The sequence below is a fragment of the Eptesicus fuscus genome, chromosome 20 (genome assembly GCF_027574615.1).
Source record: "Eptesicus fuscus isolate TK198812 chromosome 20, DD_ASM_mEF_20220401, whole genome shotgun sequence".
NCBI lineage: Eukaryota > Metazoa > Chordata > Mammalia > Chiroptera > Vespertilionidae > Eptesicus > Eptesicus fuscus.
In genome coordinates, this window is record NC_072492.1 from 49925602 (window position 1) to 49942497 (window position 16896).

Here is a 16896-nt window from a genome sequence, read left to right on the forward strand (position 1 = left end):
TCAGCCTCTCCCCGCGGAGACACCGGGGCCGTGCGCCGGGGCCGGGGAAGCCCAGCGAGAACCCTGGGCAGCGGGGCCCGCAGCCGGGGCTGGATTCATAGCCGCCCCCCCCCGCCCCCCGTTTTCTCCGTGCCTGCGGCCGGGCCCACGGGAGAAGCCGAGCATGCTCCCGGGGAGAAGGCACCGGGGGTGGGGGGAGGCCTGGGGGTGGGGGCGTGGGACGCATGGGCCGTGGGACCCGCCCCGCCGCCCGCCCCGCGGCTGCGCCCCGCTCACGGGTGGTCGATGTGCTTCAGGTCCCGCATGGGCACCTCCAGGCGCTCCTGCAGCTCCAGGCTCCACTTGAGCTGCCCGGCCACGGGGGGCATGTTGCGGTGGATCGGGGGGATGTGCCCGGCGGCCGAGGCTGCGAGCTGGGCGTCGTACAGGACCTTGGTGTTGTCCAGCTCGGCGTCGAACAGCTCCAGCATGACGGAGTAGCGGGGCACCACCTCGGCCAGGATCAGCGGCCGCTCCAGGAGGCTCCCGCACATGTACAGGAGCTGCGGGGAGGCGGCTTCAGCGGCCCGGCCCCCGCCCCGGCCCGCCCCTCCCTAGCACAGCCACCGGTGAGACGGAGCCGCTGGGAGTCTCGTGGGGACGCACACGGAGCCCCTGGCCTCTAACCCAGCAGCACACAGTAGGTCCACGGCCTGGGGATATGCACCCCGATGCCCCAGTGCTCCCTAGAGCTCCCTAAAGTCCTCATCCTCGCAAGTGCTGACAGGCCCTGGCTGGTGTGGCTCAGTGGGTAGAGCGTCGGTCTGCGGACTGAAGGGTCCTGGGTTCAATTCCCGATCAGGACACATGCCCGGGGTTGCGGGCTCCGGTCCCCAGTGCCCCAGGAGGCAGCCCATTCGTGATTCTCTAATCATTGATGTTTCTCTCTCCCCCTCTCCCTTCTGCTCTGAGATAAAAAAAAAATATATTTTTTTTGAAAAATATGTTCTCAGAGGAGAATGATACCAAAATCGTAAAATAAATAAACAAAGTGCTGATGGAGTCCCACCGACTCTCCCGTCGGCCCCCAGGCCTCCTGACCGGGCTGAAGAGCATGCAGTTCCTCTGCAGTCCGCCCCCCTGCGGGCGGCTCCATTGTCATCGCCCTTCGCCCTCCAGCCTCTGTTCCCGGAGAGGACGGGAGGGGCAGAGAGGCACCCCGGCCGGAGATGGGGCCCCCAAGCTGCCCCAGGGCTTCCCGGCCCACGAGCTCCGAGACACCGAATCGGGCCCCACGCCCTGGGGGCCCCTCTCCAAGCCCAAGTGAGGGCGTCCGACAGGCGGTCCGCGCCGCCCGCGTACCTTCGCGCAGGACTCGATGGAGTTGCTGTCGTCGAAGGCCTGGCAGAAGATGGTGGCCAGCCTCCTGTCCAGGTCTTGAATTTTGGTCTCAAAATCAGCGTAATCGTTATCGAAACCCTAAAAGCGAATTCAAACGTCACCTCTTTTCTTAAAAAAACTGCTTTTCGTGATTTTAGAGAGAGAGGAAGGGGGAGGGAGAGAGAGAGAGAAGAGAAACATTGATGTGAGAGATCAACATTGTACGCCCTCTACTGGGGATCGAGCCCACAACCTGGGCGTGTGCCCGGCACGGGAGGACGCTCACCACTGAGCACACCGGCCAAGGCAAAACATCGACCTCCTAATCTGCATGCGAAGCCAGTGGTGCTCACCCTAACACCCCGACTGGCCCCGCTGGCCAGATTCGGGGTGACCCCTCAGCTGAGCGCGCTCACCGCTGGGACCTCCTCACGGCAGAGCTGTTGGGAGGCCCTTAAGTGTCGAGGTCCTCCGCCCCCCCCGCCCCCCCCCCGTGTGCCTCCCGCTCCGGGGGCCTCGGCCATCCCCCCCCCCCCCGTGTGCCTCCCGCTCCAGGGGCCTCGGCCATCGCCCCCCCCCCCCCCCCGTGTGCCTCCCGCTCCAGGGGCCTCGGCCATCGCCCCCGCCCCCCGCCCCCGTGTGCCTCCCGCTCCGGGGGCCTCGGCCATCGCCCCCGCCCCCCCCCCCGTGTGCCTCCCGCTCCGGGGGCCTCGGCCATCGCCCCCCCCCCCGCCTCCGTGTGCCTCCCGCTCCAGGGGCCTCGGCCATCGCCCCCCCCCCCGTGTGCCTCCCGCTCCGGGGGCCTCGGCCATCGCCCCCCCCCCCCGTGTGCCTCCCGCTCCGGGGGCCTCTGCCATCGCCCCCCCCCCCGTGTGCCTCCCGCTCCGGGGGCCTCGGCCATCGCCCCGCCGGGCCACCCACCGAGTCTCCCGGGTCCAAGGGGTCGTATTTGCAGTCGACGAAGACCTTCACCAGCTCGAAGACCTCCTCGTGGATCTGCGTGACCAGGCTGCCCAGGATGCTGCCGCGCACGCCGCCCAGCTCGATCTTCTCCAGCTTCAGGAACTCGATGGCCGTCCTGTAAAGGTCCTGGTGGAGGCGCGGCCGGGCGCCGTCAGCTCGGTCGGAGCCACGGTCTTGGAACCAAGGTGGGCGCCCGGCCACGCCCGGTGCCGGGCTCTCCCTCCCCCACCCCCCCAGGACCCGGCCTGGCTGCCGCGGCCCACAGGGTGGGGGCTGAACAGCAAGGCCATTCCTCCCCCTCCCTCCCGCCAAAGCCCCTCTCGTCCGGAATCTTCACCCCAACTCAGAATGGGTGACACGGGACCACGGCTGCGCGGCCAGGAGCTCGGCTGGGACCCCGGGTCCTCGGGCAGGAGGACCCTCTGTGACGAGGGCATGGCTGAGGCCGGACGCGCCTTCCCGGGCCACGGCCGGTGGCGCCCCCACAGAACCCCTGCTCAGTGGTCCCCCTTTTCAGGGTGGGCGCACCGTGCTCACCAAGTTACAAAGCCAGGGGCCGAGCTGTCTGACCTCGTGTCCCCCCTCTGCTCCCAGGGGGGCCACCTGCACCCCGACGTTTTGTGCCACTAGCTGCTCACAGGCAGGAGCCACAGCGCGGCTCTTCGTGCTCAGCTCACGGCTCCGGGCGGGAGGCGGCTGGCCCGACGGCTGGGTGTCCCCGTGACGTGGGTGGGAGGGGGGCGGGGGAGGGGGAGGGGAGACGCCTGTCCTCGGGTGAGGGCCGCCCGGCTCCACCTTTACCTCAATGGTCTGGATGCGACGGAAGAAAGAATTCATCCTGGAAAACGCGAGAGAAGACGGGAATTCCCACGGCACGGGCTCCTTGTCCTGGGTGGGGGCGGGGGCGGGGGGGGGGGGAGACGGAGAGAGAGAGGCTGAGCCTGCCTCCCACCTTCGCCCGCCCCCACCTGGGCGACTCGCCCGCTGCCCACGGCCGGCTCCGGGTCCGAGCGGGCGCCGCACCTTGAAGAAGAGCTTCATGTTGGCGCAGCAGAACTGGTAGGTGCGGTAGAGCCCCTTGAGCACCGACACCGACAGGGAGATGCCGTTCAGCACCTCCTCGATCTCTCCCTGCAGCCCCTTCAGCACCTCGTCCGGGCCCAGGTAGGTCCGCGTCTGCATGAAGACAAGACCCGTGGGGCGCGGCTCTGACGGCCCCGCGGCCCCGCCGGGCCCACTGCCCGAGGGCTGTCGGGCGGGACCTGCTTCTCGGGACACAGCCCGCCTGCCGCCCCCTAACCTGGCCCTCCTCCCTGGTCACCGGTGACTAGACCCTCCAGGTGGGGCTGCGGGGAGGTGTGGGGGTGGGTCCGGGCCGCAGTGCCCTGCCCCCTGCAGGCAGGGCTGTGGGCGCGATCTGAATACCCACAGGCAGGCGGGCGGCTGGTGCCAAGGAGAAGGGAAGGGAATTGGGCTGAGGGAGACGGAGCAGCTCAGTACAGGACCCCAGGACCCCACAGAGCTCAGCCCCCTTCCTTTTCTCCTCCCTCCAACATGGGGGGCTGGCATAGCCCAGGTCTCAGGAGAACTGCGGGGCCCCCAGGGCCCAGCACCCCCGCGCCGGCCGTGGCCTGTGCGCCCTGCGGGGCCGTGGCGGGCGGCTACCATGTCCATGATCTGGTTGCAGAACTCCTGCAGGATGACGATGACCCGGGAGGGCGTGTTGTAGTGCTTGGAGGTGGCCCAGATGAGGCAGATGGTGTTCAGCACCTTGGCGATGAAGGTCGGGAGCTGCAGGGACACGCCGGGCGCTCTGTCGTGACATCTCAGCTGTCCCCCCAGGAGGAGACCCCAACGCGGAGGGAGAGGCACTGCTCGCAGCCAGCGGCCCACAGCCCTGCTCCCGGGACGCGAGCCCCGCCCCGGCCGGCGGCCTTCCTCTCGCTGACGCGGACGTACCGCCGTGAAGTCCGCCTGCTCCATCTCCTCCAGCAAGATCTGCAGGGGCTTCAGGTGCAGGACGATGTCGTTGGCCTCCTTCAGCCCTGCACACAACCAACAAGGCCAAGGTCAAGGTCACGTGCGCATCCACATGGGAGAGAAGTCCAGCCCACCGCCGCTGGTCCGACAAAACCCGGCGGGCTCTGTTAGGGAGCCCTGCTCCCTCAGAACAGCAGCTTTGCCCAGCCCGTGTGGCTCCGTGGTCAAGCGTCGACCTATGAACCAGGAGGACACGGTTCGATTCCCGGACAGGGCACGGGCCCAGGTTGCAGGCTCCATCCCCAGTGTGGGGCGTGCAGGAGGCAGCCGATGCATGATTCTCTCTCCTCATTGCTGTTTCTCTCTCTGAAACCAATAAATATATTTAAAAACACACAGGAGCTTCCTCAGAAGTGGGGGCCAGGAAGCTGCTGCTCATGGAAGGGGAGGCGGCCAGGCCCCGGGGTTGGCGCCCTGCCCGGCCCTCCTCGGGGGCCCCGCACCGTCAGTGACGCTCATGTACACGTTCTGCAGGGCTGGCCAGTAGCAGCTCTGGGCTTTCTCCAGGATCTCCACTATCCTGTTCACCTTGGGCCTGTTCAGCTGCGGGGCGACAACAAGAAAGTAGCTTTCCAGGAGAACGCGCAGCCTGACCCTGCGGCCGGGGCGCCGAGGCACCAACTCGGGGGAGCCGGGTCCCCTCAGGCTCCGGGGGGGGGGGGGGTCAGCCAGAGAGGCCGGGCGCCCGGTCACCGGTGGGGGCGGGGTCACCTGGTCATGGATGCACTGCAGGTTCTTCAGCCGGGCGTCCCAGAACTCGAACTCGACCCGGGGCAGCGGGTTCAGCCCGTCCAGCAGGGCCTGGGCCGAGTCCTTGCTCAGCACGTCCCGGATCTGGTGGGACCAGTCGATGACGATGGTCTCGATGGAGTGCAACAGGGTGCTGTCCAGCGAGGGGAGCCTGCAAGGCAGGGGTGGGGGGATGCCAGGCCTGCCCGACGGGGCTCCAGCCGCCCTGCCCCGGCCTCCCTCCGACAGGCCCCCAACACCCACCAGCAGCCCCGAGTCCCACCTCCCCTCCCAGGCTCCTCCTCACAGCCACCTGGGGAGGCTGGAGGGCTCCCCCGTCTCCCGGCGAGGAGAGAGCCTGAGCAAATGGGGGTGCGCTCAGAGAGGCCGGCTCCCCCCAGAAACAGAAGACCAGCTTTGGAAGACCATGTCCGAGGTGGTGCCTGCTGGCCATTCCCGTCGGGGCTCGGTGGCCCACGGAGCACCTGCCCATACGGCGAGCCCCGGAGCGGCCGCCCTCGGGGCTGAGCAGGTGGAAGGAGCCATCGCCCGGGGCAGCTCCGGGAGCCTCACGCACCAGCAGCTGCACGTGGGGGTCAGGCACGTGGGGGCCCCCGGGAGTGCCACCCCCACCTGCTGGATATCCCTGCCAGGCCCCTCAGCGCCCTGGGTACCACACCCTAAAGCTGGGGTCCCCTCTCCTGGCTGGGGGACACATGTGACAACATGGCGTTGGACCGGCCCAGGTACGTGATGGGGAGGGCTCCCGTGTCCCTCTGTCCGGCCGGCCCTGTGCCCTCCACCCGGACTCCGCGCCCCGTCTCGCCCCCGTGTCTCGCGGGCTGCAGGGCCGTCCCGGCGGGCCCACCTCTCCAGGGACTCCAGCGTGCCGTCCAGGCTCTCCAGGTGCTCGGGGATGGGCAGCAGCGTCTTGCCCCGGATCTTGCCCCCCATCACGAACATCTCGTTCTTGAGCCGGTGCACCTGCTTCACCAGGTCCTCCGAGACGACGCGGGGCCACCCGCTCATGTTCTCGCTCTGGTTCAGCAGGGAGTAGAGGACCTGCAAGGACAGGTCTGCGTCGGCCGGGCCGCTCCGGCTCCGCGGCGCCCAGGCGGACTGCGCGGCGAGCGCGGTGCGGGCCCGGGGACACCGCGTCCTCTCCTGTGCCAGGGGCTGGGGCACCACCTTTTCTGCCAAGTGGATAGAGCGTCGGCCTGCGGTCGGAAGGGCCCAGATTTGATTCTGGTCAAGGGCACGTACCTGGGTTGCAGGCTCCATCCCTGGCCCCGGTCCGGGCATGGGGGAGGCAACCAATCGATGTGTCTTTCTCACATCGATGTTCTCTCTCTGCCTCTCCCCCTCCCTCCCCCTCCCTCTAAAAATCAACGGGAAAGACCCCCCAGCCTCTCAGCCGGCAGGTGCCCAGTAGCGCCGGGAGGTCCTGCTAGATCGCAGGTGTCCCAGCCACCTGGGGGGGCGGGGCCCGTCCTCCTGCCATTCTAACCGGCTCCCCCGCCAGGCAGGTGGCCGGGCACCACCCTTGGGAAGTGGGGCTCCAGGTCCGAGGAGCAGAGGCTGCTCCCCCCGGGCCCGGCAGCCGCCCGGCGCGCACCTCCTCCACCACGGCGATGAGCTGGTCCACGGGGGCGGGGCTGATGTCCCCGTAGATGAGCGACTCCTTGATGTTGGTCTTGTTGACGTTCCCCGGCTTCTTCTTGATGAAGTAGACGCCCTTGGCCTTGAGGCTGGCGGGGAAGCCCAGGCAGGGCACGATCAGGCCGGCGGGGCTGAGCGTCAGCACCAGCACCAGCACGTCGGGCTTGTCGAAGAACTCCATGAAGAGCATGAGGTTCTCCTCGGCGCCCAGCAGCTTGCCCCACTTGTCGGGCTTGAACCTGAGGAGGAGGGCGGCGATGCCCTCCAGGTACTCGAAGCGGGCGTCCGGCGTGATGGTCATGTTGACCTCACCGCCACCGGGGCCCTGGCAAAGGGACAGGCGCACGGATGCGGCATCGCGGCACGCCTCCTGCGGTGCCCGCCAGCCCCCGGCCGGCCCCAGCCCCCCGACCGGTCCCAGCACCCCCACCCCACCCCGACCGGCCCCAGCCCCCCGACCGGTCCCAGCACCCCCACCCCACCCCGACCGGCCCCAGCCCCCCGACCGGTCCCAGCACCCCCACCCCACCCCGACCGGTCCCGAGCAGGAGCAGAGCTTCTTCTGGGCAGGTGACCGGTCCCCGTCCTCTGGGGCCTGGGTCCCCTCCCCTGGCCGAGGGCCCCTCACCAGCTGACGGCAAACGCTGCCCAGGGGCCAGCCGGGCACACTAACGGGCACTCCTCCCAAGACCAGCCAGGGAAATGGCTTCCTTCCCTCAAACGGCTCCAACTGCCACAGAACCCCAGGTCCCCTCGGCTCCGGGGCTTCTAGAACCTTCTGGGGACCTGAGTGGCGGGCGGTGGAGCAGAGGACAGCCCTCCGCTCCCGCCACCGAGGAAAGGCCCGGATGCGAGGTCTCCGCCTCCACCCACGGCGCAGCCTGGGCCCGGAGCTGGGGAGGCGGCTGTGCCCTGGGGCACCCGGGACAGAGGCGCTGCCTGCCCGCTGCTCACGCGGCCGGCCCTGGGTCCCTTCCTTTTCCGTTCCTGCCATCATCTGACTCGGCCATTAAAAATATGTACTGTTATTGGTTTCAGAGAAGAAGGGAGAGGGAGAGATCGGCCGCCTCCTGCACGCCCCACACGGAGGGTCGAGCCCGCAACCCGGGCCTGTGCCCCGACTGGGAATCGAACCGTGACCTCCTGGTTCCTAGGTCGACGGTCCACCACGGAGCCACGCAGCGGGCTGGACTCGGGCATTTGGTGCCTTCACCTCCTCTGGGGGCGGTTTGCAACATGAGATCGAGGTCTTAGCCAGGCCCCTCCACCAGAATGTCCCGGGTCTGCGTCCGAGACACAAGGATCAGGCACGTGAGGCGAAGCCATGGTCGTGGCAGGGGCCTGGGGGACCCCCGTGGCTCTCAAACCGCAGCGCTCTGCCTGGACGGGAGGAGAGACGCGGGGGAGCGCGCCGCCAAGCGAAGGACACGGAGAGGGACCCACTCGCTCCAGGGCACAAGGGACCGTCCGGCACGAATCCACGGTCCACCCTGCCGTGGCCGCAGCGAGGCCTCGGGAACGGCCGGAAGCGTCCTGACCGGAGCTCTGCTGGCCGCGCTGCCTGTGATCACGGGCTAGGGAGGCCCCGGTGGGGCGTCACTTTCTCCCTGCCCCCCTCCCTCCTGCAGTCACAGCCACACAGCTCACCCTCCACACCCTGCCCCCGGGAGAGCCCTTCCCCCTGCTGACCAGTCTCAGGCAGACACGGCCCCGTTAACTACAATTTCAGGGCAATTTCCCGGGGGCGGGGGGCTCCGGCAGACAGCGGGGGCCAGGCTACCTGGGGCTCCTCGCTGGCCCAGCGCGGGCACACGCGCGCACACTCACACACACACACACACACACACACACACACACACGCACACACGCACACACACACACACACACACGCACCCTGGTTCTGTAACACAAAGAAACATTTTAACAAGAAATGAGACAATAGCCACTGCTGAGCGATGTTCTTCCTGCAGATCCTGCAGTTTTGAGAGGCAGCTGTTAGGAATTATCTCCATGGCTGCACTGATGTTCGTCGCCAAATACCACAGAACCGTCTCACCGGCTGACGCCTCTCCTGCTCGCTCACGGTGTCTTCCTGCGGCTTCAGAAACCCTCCCCGGGGCTGTCCCGGGGCTGTGACCATTTTATCGAACATCTGAAAAGGAAGCTTCCTCCTCTTCATTTACTTACTTTACCTAAAAAGCGTTTTTATAAGAATGTGTTTGAGCCCAATGGATGGCCTTCTGGGAACTGAGACCCAGCGCTCTGCTCCCCGTCGTCGATAAGGAAACCTGGCCGGCCAGCAGGAGGGAGACGGAACCTCACCGGCCGGTGTTTAACTGCCTCGTCGGCGGATGAGCCTGGAAAGGGACGTGCGATGTAATAACAGAGCGTCGTCCCACCTCTACCCGCGGGGCCGCGGGAGCTCAGCTCGCCCAATGCGACCCCATCAGGAGCCACGCCACGAGCCCTGGAAAGTTCTTTTGGCTTCTGACAAGAGCCACCAGAACTGCGGGGCTGGGAAGCCCCCCCACACCCAGCGGGATGCTGACAGCTCCCCCGACTCCGCGCAGAGGGCGCTGTCTGTCAGATGGGCGTTCATCAGCAAAGCAGGCGCCGGACCGCCCGTGGAACCTGTCAGCGTGATTGACACGCCAGCTCTGAACAGGTGCCCAGATGCCCCGGGGTGGGCACAGGGGAGCAGCCCTCCCTCGGCCGGAGCGGCCCCCACCCAGGGTGCAACGTCTCCGAGTGAGAGCCAACTGACAGGCCCGTGTGCGTGTCAGGGTCCCCACCTCCGAGGTCAGAAGTTACGCTGGGAGCCCTGCAGGCGCTCACAGGTGCCGGGCCGGCGGGCTGAGCTGCCCATCACGGACGTGCGGCCGAGGGCGGCCCTTCAGACCCTGCGCCCGCGACCACGCGGACGGCGCTCACTCGGGACAGCGAGTTAGCCGAGTCCGGGGGTGAGAGCTTCGTCTCATAAACCATTAGCGTGAGTGGCCCCGTTACACCAGAATGTCGTCCTGTGAACCACCGACGCCACGATGGATGCGTTTTTAAATAGATTTTTATTGATTTCAGAGAGGAAGGGAGATAGAAACCTCAGCCATGAGAGAATCCCGGATCGGCTGCCTCCTACACGCCCACTGGGGATCAAGCCTGCAAACCGGGCACGTGCCCTGACCGGGCATCGAACCGTGACCTCCTGGCTCATAGATTGACCTCAACCTGAGCCATGTGGCCGGGCGACACACGTGTGCTTGTGCAGTGACCGCTGTGGGCGACATACGTGTGCTTGTGCAGTGACTGCTGTGGGTGACATACGTGTGCTTGTGCAGTGACCGCTGTGGCAGCCAGGGTGCGGCCGCTGCCTCCACAGGCCGGGGCTTTGCGGAGAGCCCCACGCTCCCCCCGGGGCCCAGCCCTGGCACGCAGGGCCCAGGGCCCACAGAGGACGGACCTGGATCCAGACACTCTCACTACCCGGGAGTGGGTCACGTGGCTCCCATCCTCCCTCTGCCCGTGGAACAGGCCAGGGCCCTCGACAAGGCCCGAGAGCCGGGTGGCCCGGATGGCGCCAGAAGCCCCGCAGAGCGTCCCGACGGCCTGGGACCGGGCTCGTCCCCGCTCACCGAGCTCTCTGGGCCTCCAAGCCCGTGTGCAGGGCCAGGCGCCGCCCGTCCTGGCGGTTTTGGAGACACTCGTGGGCGTTGCTGAGCCGGGAGACACGGCTGTGAAAGGAAACTCGGTGTGGGGATGGGAAACGGCAAGCCGGGCGATGGAGAACGTTCCTTTCCAACCAGAGGGCCCGTGCGGCGACAGGCAGGTGCTGACAGGGACACAGCGGGGGTGGTGGTGGGGGGACTCCCCAGATCTTACCGAGGGGCAGAGCGGCCCAGGGGAGGGGGAGAGGGGCTCCCAAGGGGAGTCGGGTCTGTGAGAAGCGCGGGGGCTCAGTGGGAGGCGGGGGAGCGGACGGGGCGAGGGGACAGACAGACCCAGATGGCCACGCGCGGGCAGACTGGAGTTTATTTGCTGCACTTCCTTGGCGCTAGTTTACAAAGAAAAAGCCCAACCAAACAAAACAACTGGGATAATAATTATAATTCTTTAAAAACCCTGTCAACAGCTTTCTTTATATTTTATATTTTCACAAACTTTTTTTAAACAAATACAAAATAATCTGAAAGGAGAAAACTATACATGATAATTTACACCTCTGATAAATAGACTAATACTGACGCCCCGGCAGGGGGAGGGCTGCGGCCCGCCTGAGGCGGCCCGGACTCCGCTCGGCCTGAAGATCAGGTTCCAGCCGACCTGTCGCCTTCACGGGCTCCGGCGTAAAAGCGCCTGAAGCCACTCCAGGGAGGACCTATCCCAGTGATGGCGAACCTGTGACACGCGTGTCAGCACTGACCCGCGAGGCCATTTCTGAGGACACGCGGCCGCATGCCGAGGATGAAACATTTGCTGCTCCTGAGGATGAAACACTTGCGACTAGAGTCTTGGAGTTAGTTTTTTCCTCAAAGTGACACACCACCCGAGTTATGCTCAGTTTTTTGGCGAAGTTTGACACACCGAGCTCAGAAGGTTGCCCATCACTGAGGGCCCCAGAGCCCCTCCCACTCCCACCTGCCCTTTTCCGAAAGCTATTTCCAGAGATGCAAGCGCCCTCCGGTCTGGCTGCGGGCGACAGGAGCCGGTCCCTGAGAGAAGGCAGGGCCAGGCCGCTCCGGTCCTTCACCCCACAGGCCGGAGGGGGGCCCGCCCCGTCAGAAGGGACAGCGAAGCCACAGCACGGCCGCTGCCGCCCTGCTCCCTGCCCCGCGGGCTGACCAGGGCCCGTGTCCAGGGAGGGGTGCGCAGGAAGGTGCAGCCGGGAGGGGAGGCCGCCCTCTCGAGGAGCCTGGCCGGGGAAAGCAGAGCCACACGGGACTCCCGTCACCCGGGCTCCGCGGGCCGCCGCACAGTTTGGTTATGAGGTGCTGAGCGCAGAAACGCGCTTTCTATTCTAAAGCCCCGCGGGCGTGGATGCCGAGAGCCGAGCAGCAGGAGGATCTGGCAGGTGCTCCCCGCTCAGCACTCCCGGTGCCCGGGACACGGCGGCCCAGACGGTGTGCCAGGGTCACGTCCCTGCTGCTCCTCTGCCGCCGGCCCAGGCCCATGCCCTTGGCAGCTGCCCGGGGAGAAGCCTCCCCGCCGACGGGCAGGATGCACGCGTACAGCTCTGCTTCGTCTTCCTCTTTAAAAACAAAACCGAAACTGTATCTTTATGGGACGTGGCTTCTCCTCCCTGCGCGTTCTCGACGTGACACTGCGAGGCACGGGTCCTGAGCGGCTGGAGGCTTCCTCCCGGGAACCCGAGCGGCACTGTCCCGGGGCTCGGCCGCGGCGGCTGAGCGGAGACTGCGCGGGCTCTGCCGGAGCTCCCTTCTTCCCGGAGAGAAGCCCCGGCCCGCCCAGCGGCCCGCCCTGCGGCTCCCACTCGAAACAAACGGCGAAGCTGAAGCAGGAGCAGGGCGGCGCCGTCCCCGCGCTCAGTGTCTCTTGGTGGAGGACACTTTCTTCTTCCGCGTGGCCAGCATCTCGTAGAAGGGGTCCCTGCTGATGGCCGCCCTGGAACGGAAAGGGGGTGGAGAGGCTGAGGAAGGGCGAGGACCCCTGTGCCTGCGCCCTGCCTGCCAAGGCCCGCAGCGGCCCAGCCCGTGCCGCCCGCCCGTCGTGTCCGCACGACGGCTAAGGGGAGACACGTGGTGCAGGCGACGAGCCAGGGGGTGCTCATAGGGACGGATGGGACGCATTCTCTCAGCTGTGGTCTAACTCGGGGAGACAGGCGTGTGCTTCAGTCCCATGACGGCAGCTGGCATCCATCAGGGCAGTGATGCCCGCGACCCAGCCAGCCCAGCGGCACCTGGTGCTCTCGGAGGGCGGCCAGTCTGCCCGCGTCTATTTAAATGTTTGCATTGATGTCAGAGAGGAAGGGAGAGAGACATCAATGACGAGGGAATCATCCATCAGCTGCCTCCTGCACGCCCCGCACTGGGGATCGAGCCCGTGACCCGGGCTTGTGCCCTGACCAGGAAAGGAACCATGACCTCCTGGTTCATAGGTCAATGCTCAACCACTGAGCCACGCCGGCCGGGCCTGGGTCACTTCTGAGTGCCTGCACTACCCGCTCCATAACCAGGGCCCGGCACTGGGCCCAGCACCGGAGGGGCAGCGCGAGCGCCCGCCGAGCCGTCCTCCCGTCCTCCAGGCCGAGCTCGGAAAGGCGTGGGTCTGCACTTATTTCCAGGGGAGCGGCGGCCAGGCGCCAACTGCTCCAGGGCAGCCCCCAGCCCGGGCCCGCCGGCTCTGCCCTGACCGGTACGTGCCAGCTCCTGCGAGGATGGGGCGTTCACCAGCGACGCTGTCGTGAGCAATGTCCCCAGGGCTCCTTGGGGACGGCAGAACGGGCAGCGCCCACAGCGTGTCCCGGGGGACCTCCGAGGTTAGAGGGGTGTCGTCTGCTCACAGCCTGACTGGCCCGCATGGCACTGGCTTTAGTGGAAATGCCGCAAAAAGAGCAAAGACTACGGAGCGCCAGACCCTCAGGACAGGCGGGCCTCGCGGGACATCGCCCATCCCCCGGCCTCGAGTCAGTGTGGCCTCCTGGTCTCCAGGGAGTCAGAGGCCGCCACAGGGAGACGCTCGGGGAGCAACTGGGGCACAGCTGACGGACGGGGCGCCGGAGGGGAGAGCGAGGCCGCGCAGGAGGCCGTGCCCGGGGAGCAGCAGCACCCGCACGCGCAGGGCAGCGCCCTCACAGGCTTCGCAGGCAGAAGGGGGCAAGCCCGCCCCGTGAGCACCTCCTGCGCAGCAGGGACGTGAGCGAGCCGGCCCGCGCTGTCTGCACCTGCACAGGAGCCTGGCCCCCAGCCCCCCCAGGTAGGACCCAGGTCACAGGAAAGTGACCTGCGGCCCCATCGCCCCCCGGGCTTCACCGCCAGGAGCACGCGCACGGGGAAGCGGGCGGGCGCGGCGCGCCTACCTGATGCGTTTGACCCACTCCTCCTTCTCCTCGGGCGTCGGGGCGGAGATGCGGTACACGGTGTGGTTGCCCTCCACCACGCGCCCGTCCGCCTCCGTCTTGCAGGCCTTGATGACCTGGTCCTTGCTGTCCGGGATGTACAGCTCGAAGCAGTTCTGGAACCAGAGTGGTGGTCTAAGCGATGCTGGGCACGCGGGAACGACCTCGCCCCGAGCCTCCACGCGGACCCCAACAGGCCGCGTGTGCCCCTGGGGGAGCGAGGGGCCGTGTGGACGCTGAGACTGAGGCTGCGTCTAACCAGGCCCCTGGGCAGACCCCAGACCAGCAGCTCTACGGCGCCGGGACGAAGGCGGAGCCAGCAGCAAGGCCACGACGCGCGAGGCCCGCCGCTCCCGCCAGGCATCCGGCCGAGGGCCGCCGCCCCGGGCGGGACGCCCACCATGGATGGTCTGTCCTTCCGCCCGCTGAGCGCCACTCACTCACAGGCGGCCTAGGGCCTCGGCTTTGGCTTGAACACTAAACCCAAGGCACGCCGGTCCTCTCCCGCCTGCGTCTGTCACGTAGCCCCTGCGCTTCCTTGGTGAAGAGCCGCACACCCACGCCCGCCGCCCCGCCCCCGTCTCATCGAAAGCACTCACGGGCTTTTTGGAGTCCTCCACCTCCCGGATGCTCAGGTTCTCCAGCGGGATGATCCCCCGGGGCTCCTTGTCCTGCGGGGGTTGGGAGCTTAGGCTCAGTGGGCGACACCCGGCTCCATGCCCCCCTCCCCATGGGCCTTCTCCCACCTCAGCTGGGCCCACATCGATGCTCACACAAGGACAGGGTCAGAAACCCCGTGGGTGCCGTCTCAGCACCACGTGAGTCCCCAGCACCAGAGGCCTCGGCAAAGAGCAAGCCCAGGGGTCCGGGCTGGCCCTGGCAGGAAGAGGCGGCGCTGCCTGCCCTGCTCACCGGGCAGGCCTCAGTTCTGGAGTCAGCCTCCCCCAAAGGCCCTCGTCTAGTCCGAGGAGCCCCAGAGCCGGCCGGGGCTAGAGCTGTGCCACAGGGCATTACCCGCTCGTTATCGCCTCTCCTCAAACAGAGCGCCCACTCGTCAACTCTCCCAGGACCCACAAGGGCACCTCAACTCCTGCCCGGGACAAAGCAGCCCTGTGGCCCCCTCTCTGGCTCTCCTGCTGGGCTTCCAAGCTCAGAGGAGCTGGTGATCCCACAGGTACCTCCACACAGCCAGCCAGACAGCTCCACACAGCCGGACAGACAGCTCCACACAGCCGGACAGATAGGTGACACACAGCCAGACAGATAGGTGACACACACAGCCAGACAGGTGACACACAGCCGGACAGACAGCTGACAGCCCGGCCCCAGCCCAGACGCCCGCGGCAGCTCACCGTCGTGTACTCAAAGTAGTACAGGCAGTTGTCGGTCAGAATGAACCAGCGGCGTTTCCAGGTCTTGACCCGGCCACCTGAGAACAAGAAGAGATGCGTGTGGGACGGGAGGCGCCGGGCAGGGCGGCCCGCAGCACACAGCCCCTCCAGGCGAGGAGGAGCAAGGGCAGGGCCCGGGGACACGGGGACCATGGCAAGCTTACAGCGGTGACAAGACACAGCAGACAGAAGCACCGTTCGCAGAGTGCAGTGTGTGGTACAAGCACAGCAAGCAAGCCAGGCGGCGCCGAGACGAGGCGGGGACAGCGATGAGGATGAGCGCGGGGTGGGGGAGGCCGGGACGTGAGGGCACGCAGCGCAGGTCTGACTGGGGCTGGGAGCTTCTCTCAAACACCACGAGGGAGAGGCCAGCCTCGTCCGCGATGCAGCCCCGCATGGAGCTGCTGCCTCCGGAGGGGAGGGAACGGGGAGGACACTCCATCCCGTCGCCGTGGAACCAGCTCTCCTGGACGGGGGACCGCACCCTCCTGAGGCCGTGAACCCCACACCAGCTCCAGCCTCCGGACCAGTGTCCTCACCGGGGACGCCCCAGAGTCCTGTCTCGGGGGGCTCTTGGCAGCAGGGCTGTGCTCAGGGGAGACGTGCAGCAAACAAGCAGACGGCCTCCTGAGCACCGAGTGCAGCCGAGAGGGGGCTCCTTTGTCCTCAGCGAGAAACACGCAAGTGGCCTGACGTCCGGGAAGGTGGCCCGGGAGGGAGATGGCCTGGCTGCGTGGACAAGCCCTCCGGCCTCGGTCACGACCATGACCCATCCTTTCCCTCCACTTACGCCAAGTCGAGGGAAAGCTCTGCGCGAGCCTACAGTGACCCAGAGGCCTCAGTGCGAGACACGCGGCTCTAAGCGCGTCCTGCCGGGCCAGGCTCTGCCCGCCGCACGTCACCTGGGGGAGCAGAGCATCCCCTCCCCAATCCGCACAGGAGGCGAGGGCATGTGCGCAGCCAGCGCGCCCCGGCTCGCTCTCCTCCCTCCTTGCAGAGACGGCGGCTTGGGGGAGCGTTTCCCACCACCCGGGGGTGCCTGCGGGGGTGAGCGAGTGTCGCGAGAGAGCCTGCAGCGTAGGTCCCTGTGCAGGGCGGGCTCTGCGTGGGCCTGAGCCCCGGGAGGGAAGGGCTGACCACTGGCATCAAGGCTGAATGGCACAGCCTCGGCCAGGGCGGGGTGGGCCACCGCCTGTGCTGGGCCGGGCAGGCTGCCCTCTCCCCACAGCGGTCAGGTACGTGAGCGCGTGCCTCTGGGCCCGAGGCGAGGGTGGGGGCCATGGATGGAGATGTGACATGCACGTGGCAATGGGAGGGCTGGGCAGATCGAAGGCATGAGGAAAGGAAGACGTGGGATTTACTCAGAACTGGAGCTAGTTGGATAGAAAAAGGGCCCCTCCCCATTTTGGGGTCCAAGAACTCAGCTCTTCCACCTCTTGGGCCTCCATCCCCCCAGAACTCAGCACCCAGGACACCTGGCCCCTCGCTGATGACCATGCACTCCCCGCACGGGACCCGGGGACTAGGGCTCAGGAGGCCATGGGAGGCCGATGCCAGAGGGAGGGGGGAGTCTAGCAGCAAAGCAAAGCTGGGAGCCCTCCCCGACGGGAACGCCGGCCGTCCCTGAGCACCTGCGGCGGCAGACTCCGCCAGGCAGCGCCACTGCGTCCCGGGGGGACACTGTGG

At 67.1% G+C, this 16896-nt stretch overlaps 2 protein-coding genes across 4 annotated transcripts in view; both read right to left on the minus strand.

Moving 5' to 3' along the window:
• DNAH17 (dynein axonemal heavy chain 17) overlaps positions 1-7421 on the minus strand; it is a 75233-nt gene extending 67812 nt beyond the window's left edge. Inside the window, exons 1-12 of the mRNA XM_054709931.1 lie at positions 7379-7421; positions 6707-7075; positions 5960-6153; positions 5074-5263; positions 4806-4905; positions 4282-4367; positions 3988-4113; positions 3346-3498; positions 3124-3210; positions 2281-2448; positions 1342-1458; positions 277-542 (exon numbers count right to left, since the gene is read on the minus strand). Of these exons, the coding sequence (XP_054565906.1) occupies positions 277-542; positions 1342-1458; positions 2281-2448; positions 3124-3210; positions 3346-3498; positions 3988-4113; positions 4282-4367; positions 4806-4905; positions 5074-5263; positions 5960-6153; positions 6707-7051 (1832 nt within the window). The 5' untranslated portion in view covers positions 7052-7075; positions 7379-7421. The remainder of the gene's footprint in view (positions 1-276; positions 543-1341; positions 1459-2280; positions 2449-3123; positions 3211-3345; positions 3499-3987; positions 4114-4281; positions 4368-4805; positions 4906-5073; positions 5264-5959; positions 6154-6706; positions 7076-7378) is intronic.
• Positions 7422-10758: 3337 nt separating this feature from the next.
• CYTH1 (cytohesin 1) overlaps positions 10759-16896 on the minus strand; it is a 50606-nt gene continuing 44468 nt past the window's right edge. For 2 of the 3 annotated variants that reach the window (XM_028130491.2, XM_054708910.1), the window contains exons 10-13: positions 15172-15250; positions 14419-14490; positions 13781-13935; positions 10759-12366 (exon numbers count right to left, since the gene is read on the minus strand). In XM_028130491.2, the coding sequence (XP_027986292.1) occupies positions 12288-12366; positions 13781-13935; positions 14419-14490; positions 15172-15250 (385 nt within the window). In that variant the 3' untranslated portion in view covers positions 10759-12287. The remainder of the gene's footprint in view (positions 12367-13780; positions 13936-14418; positions 14491-15171; positions 15251-16896) is intronic. The other variant, XM_008155007.3, reaches the window with a different exon arrangement.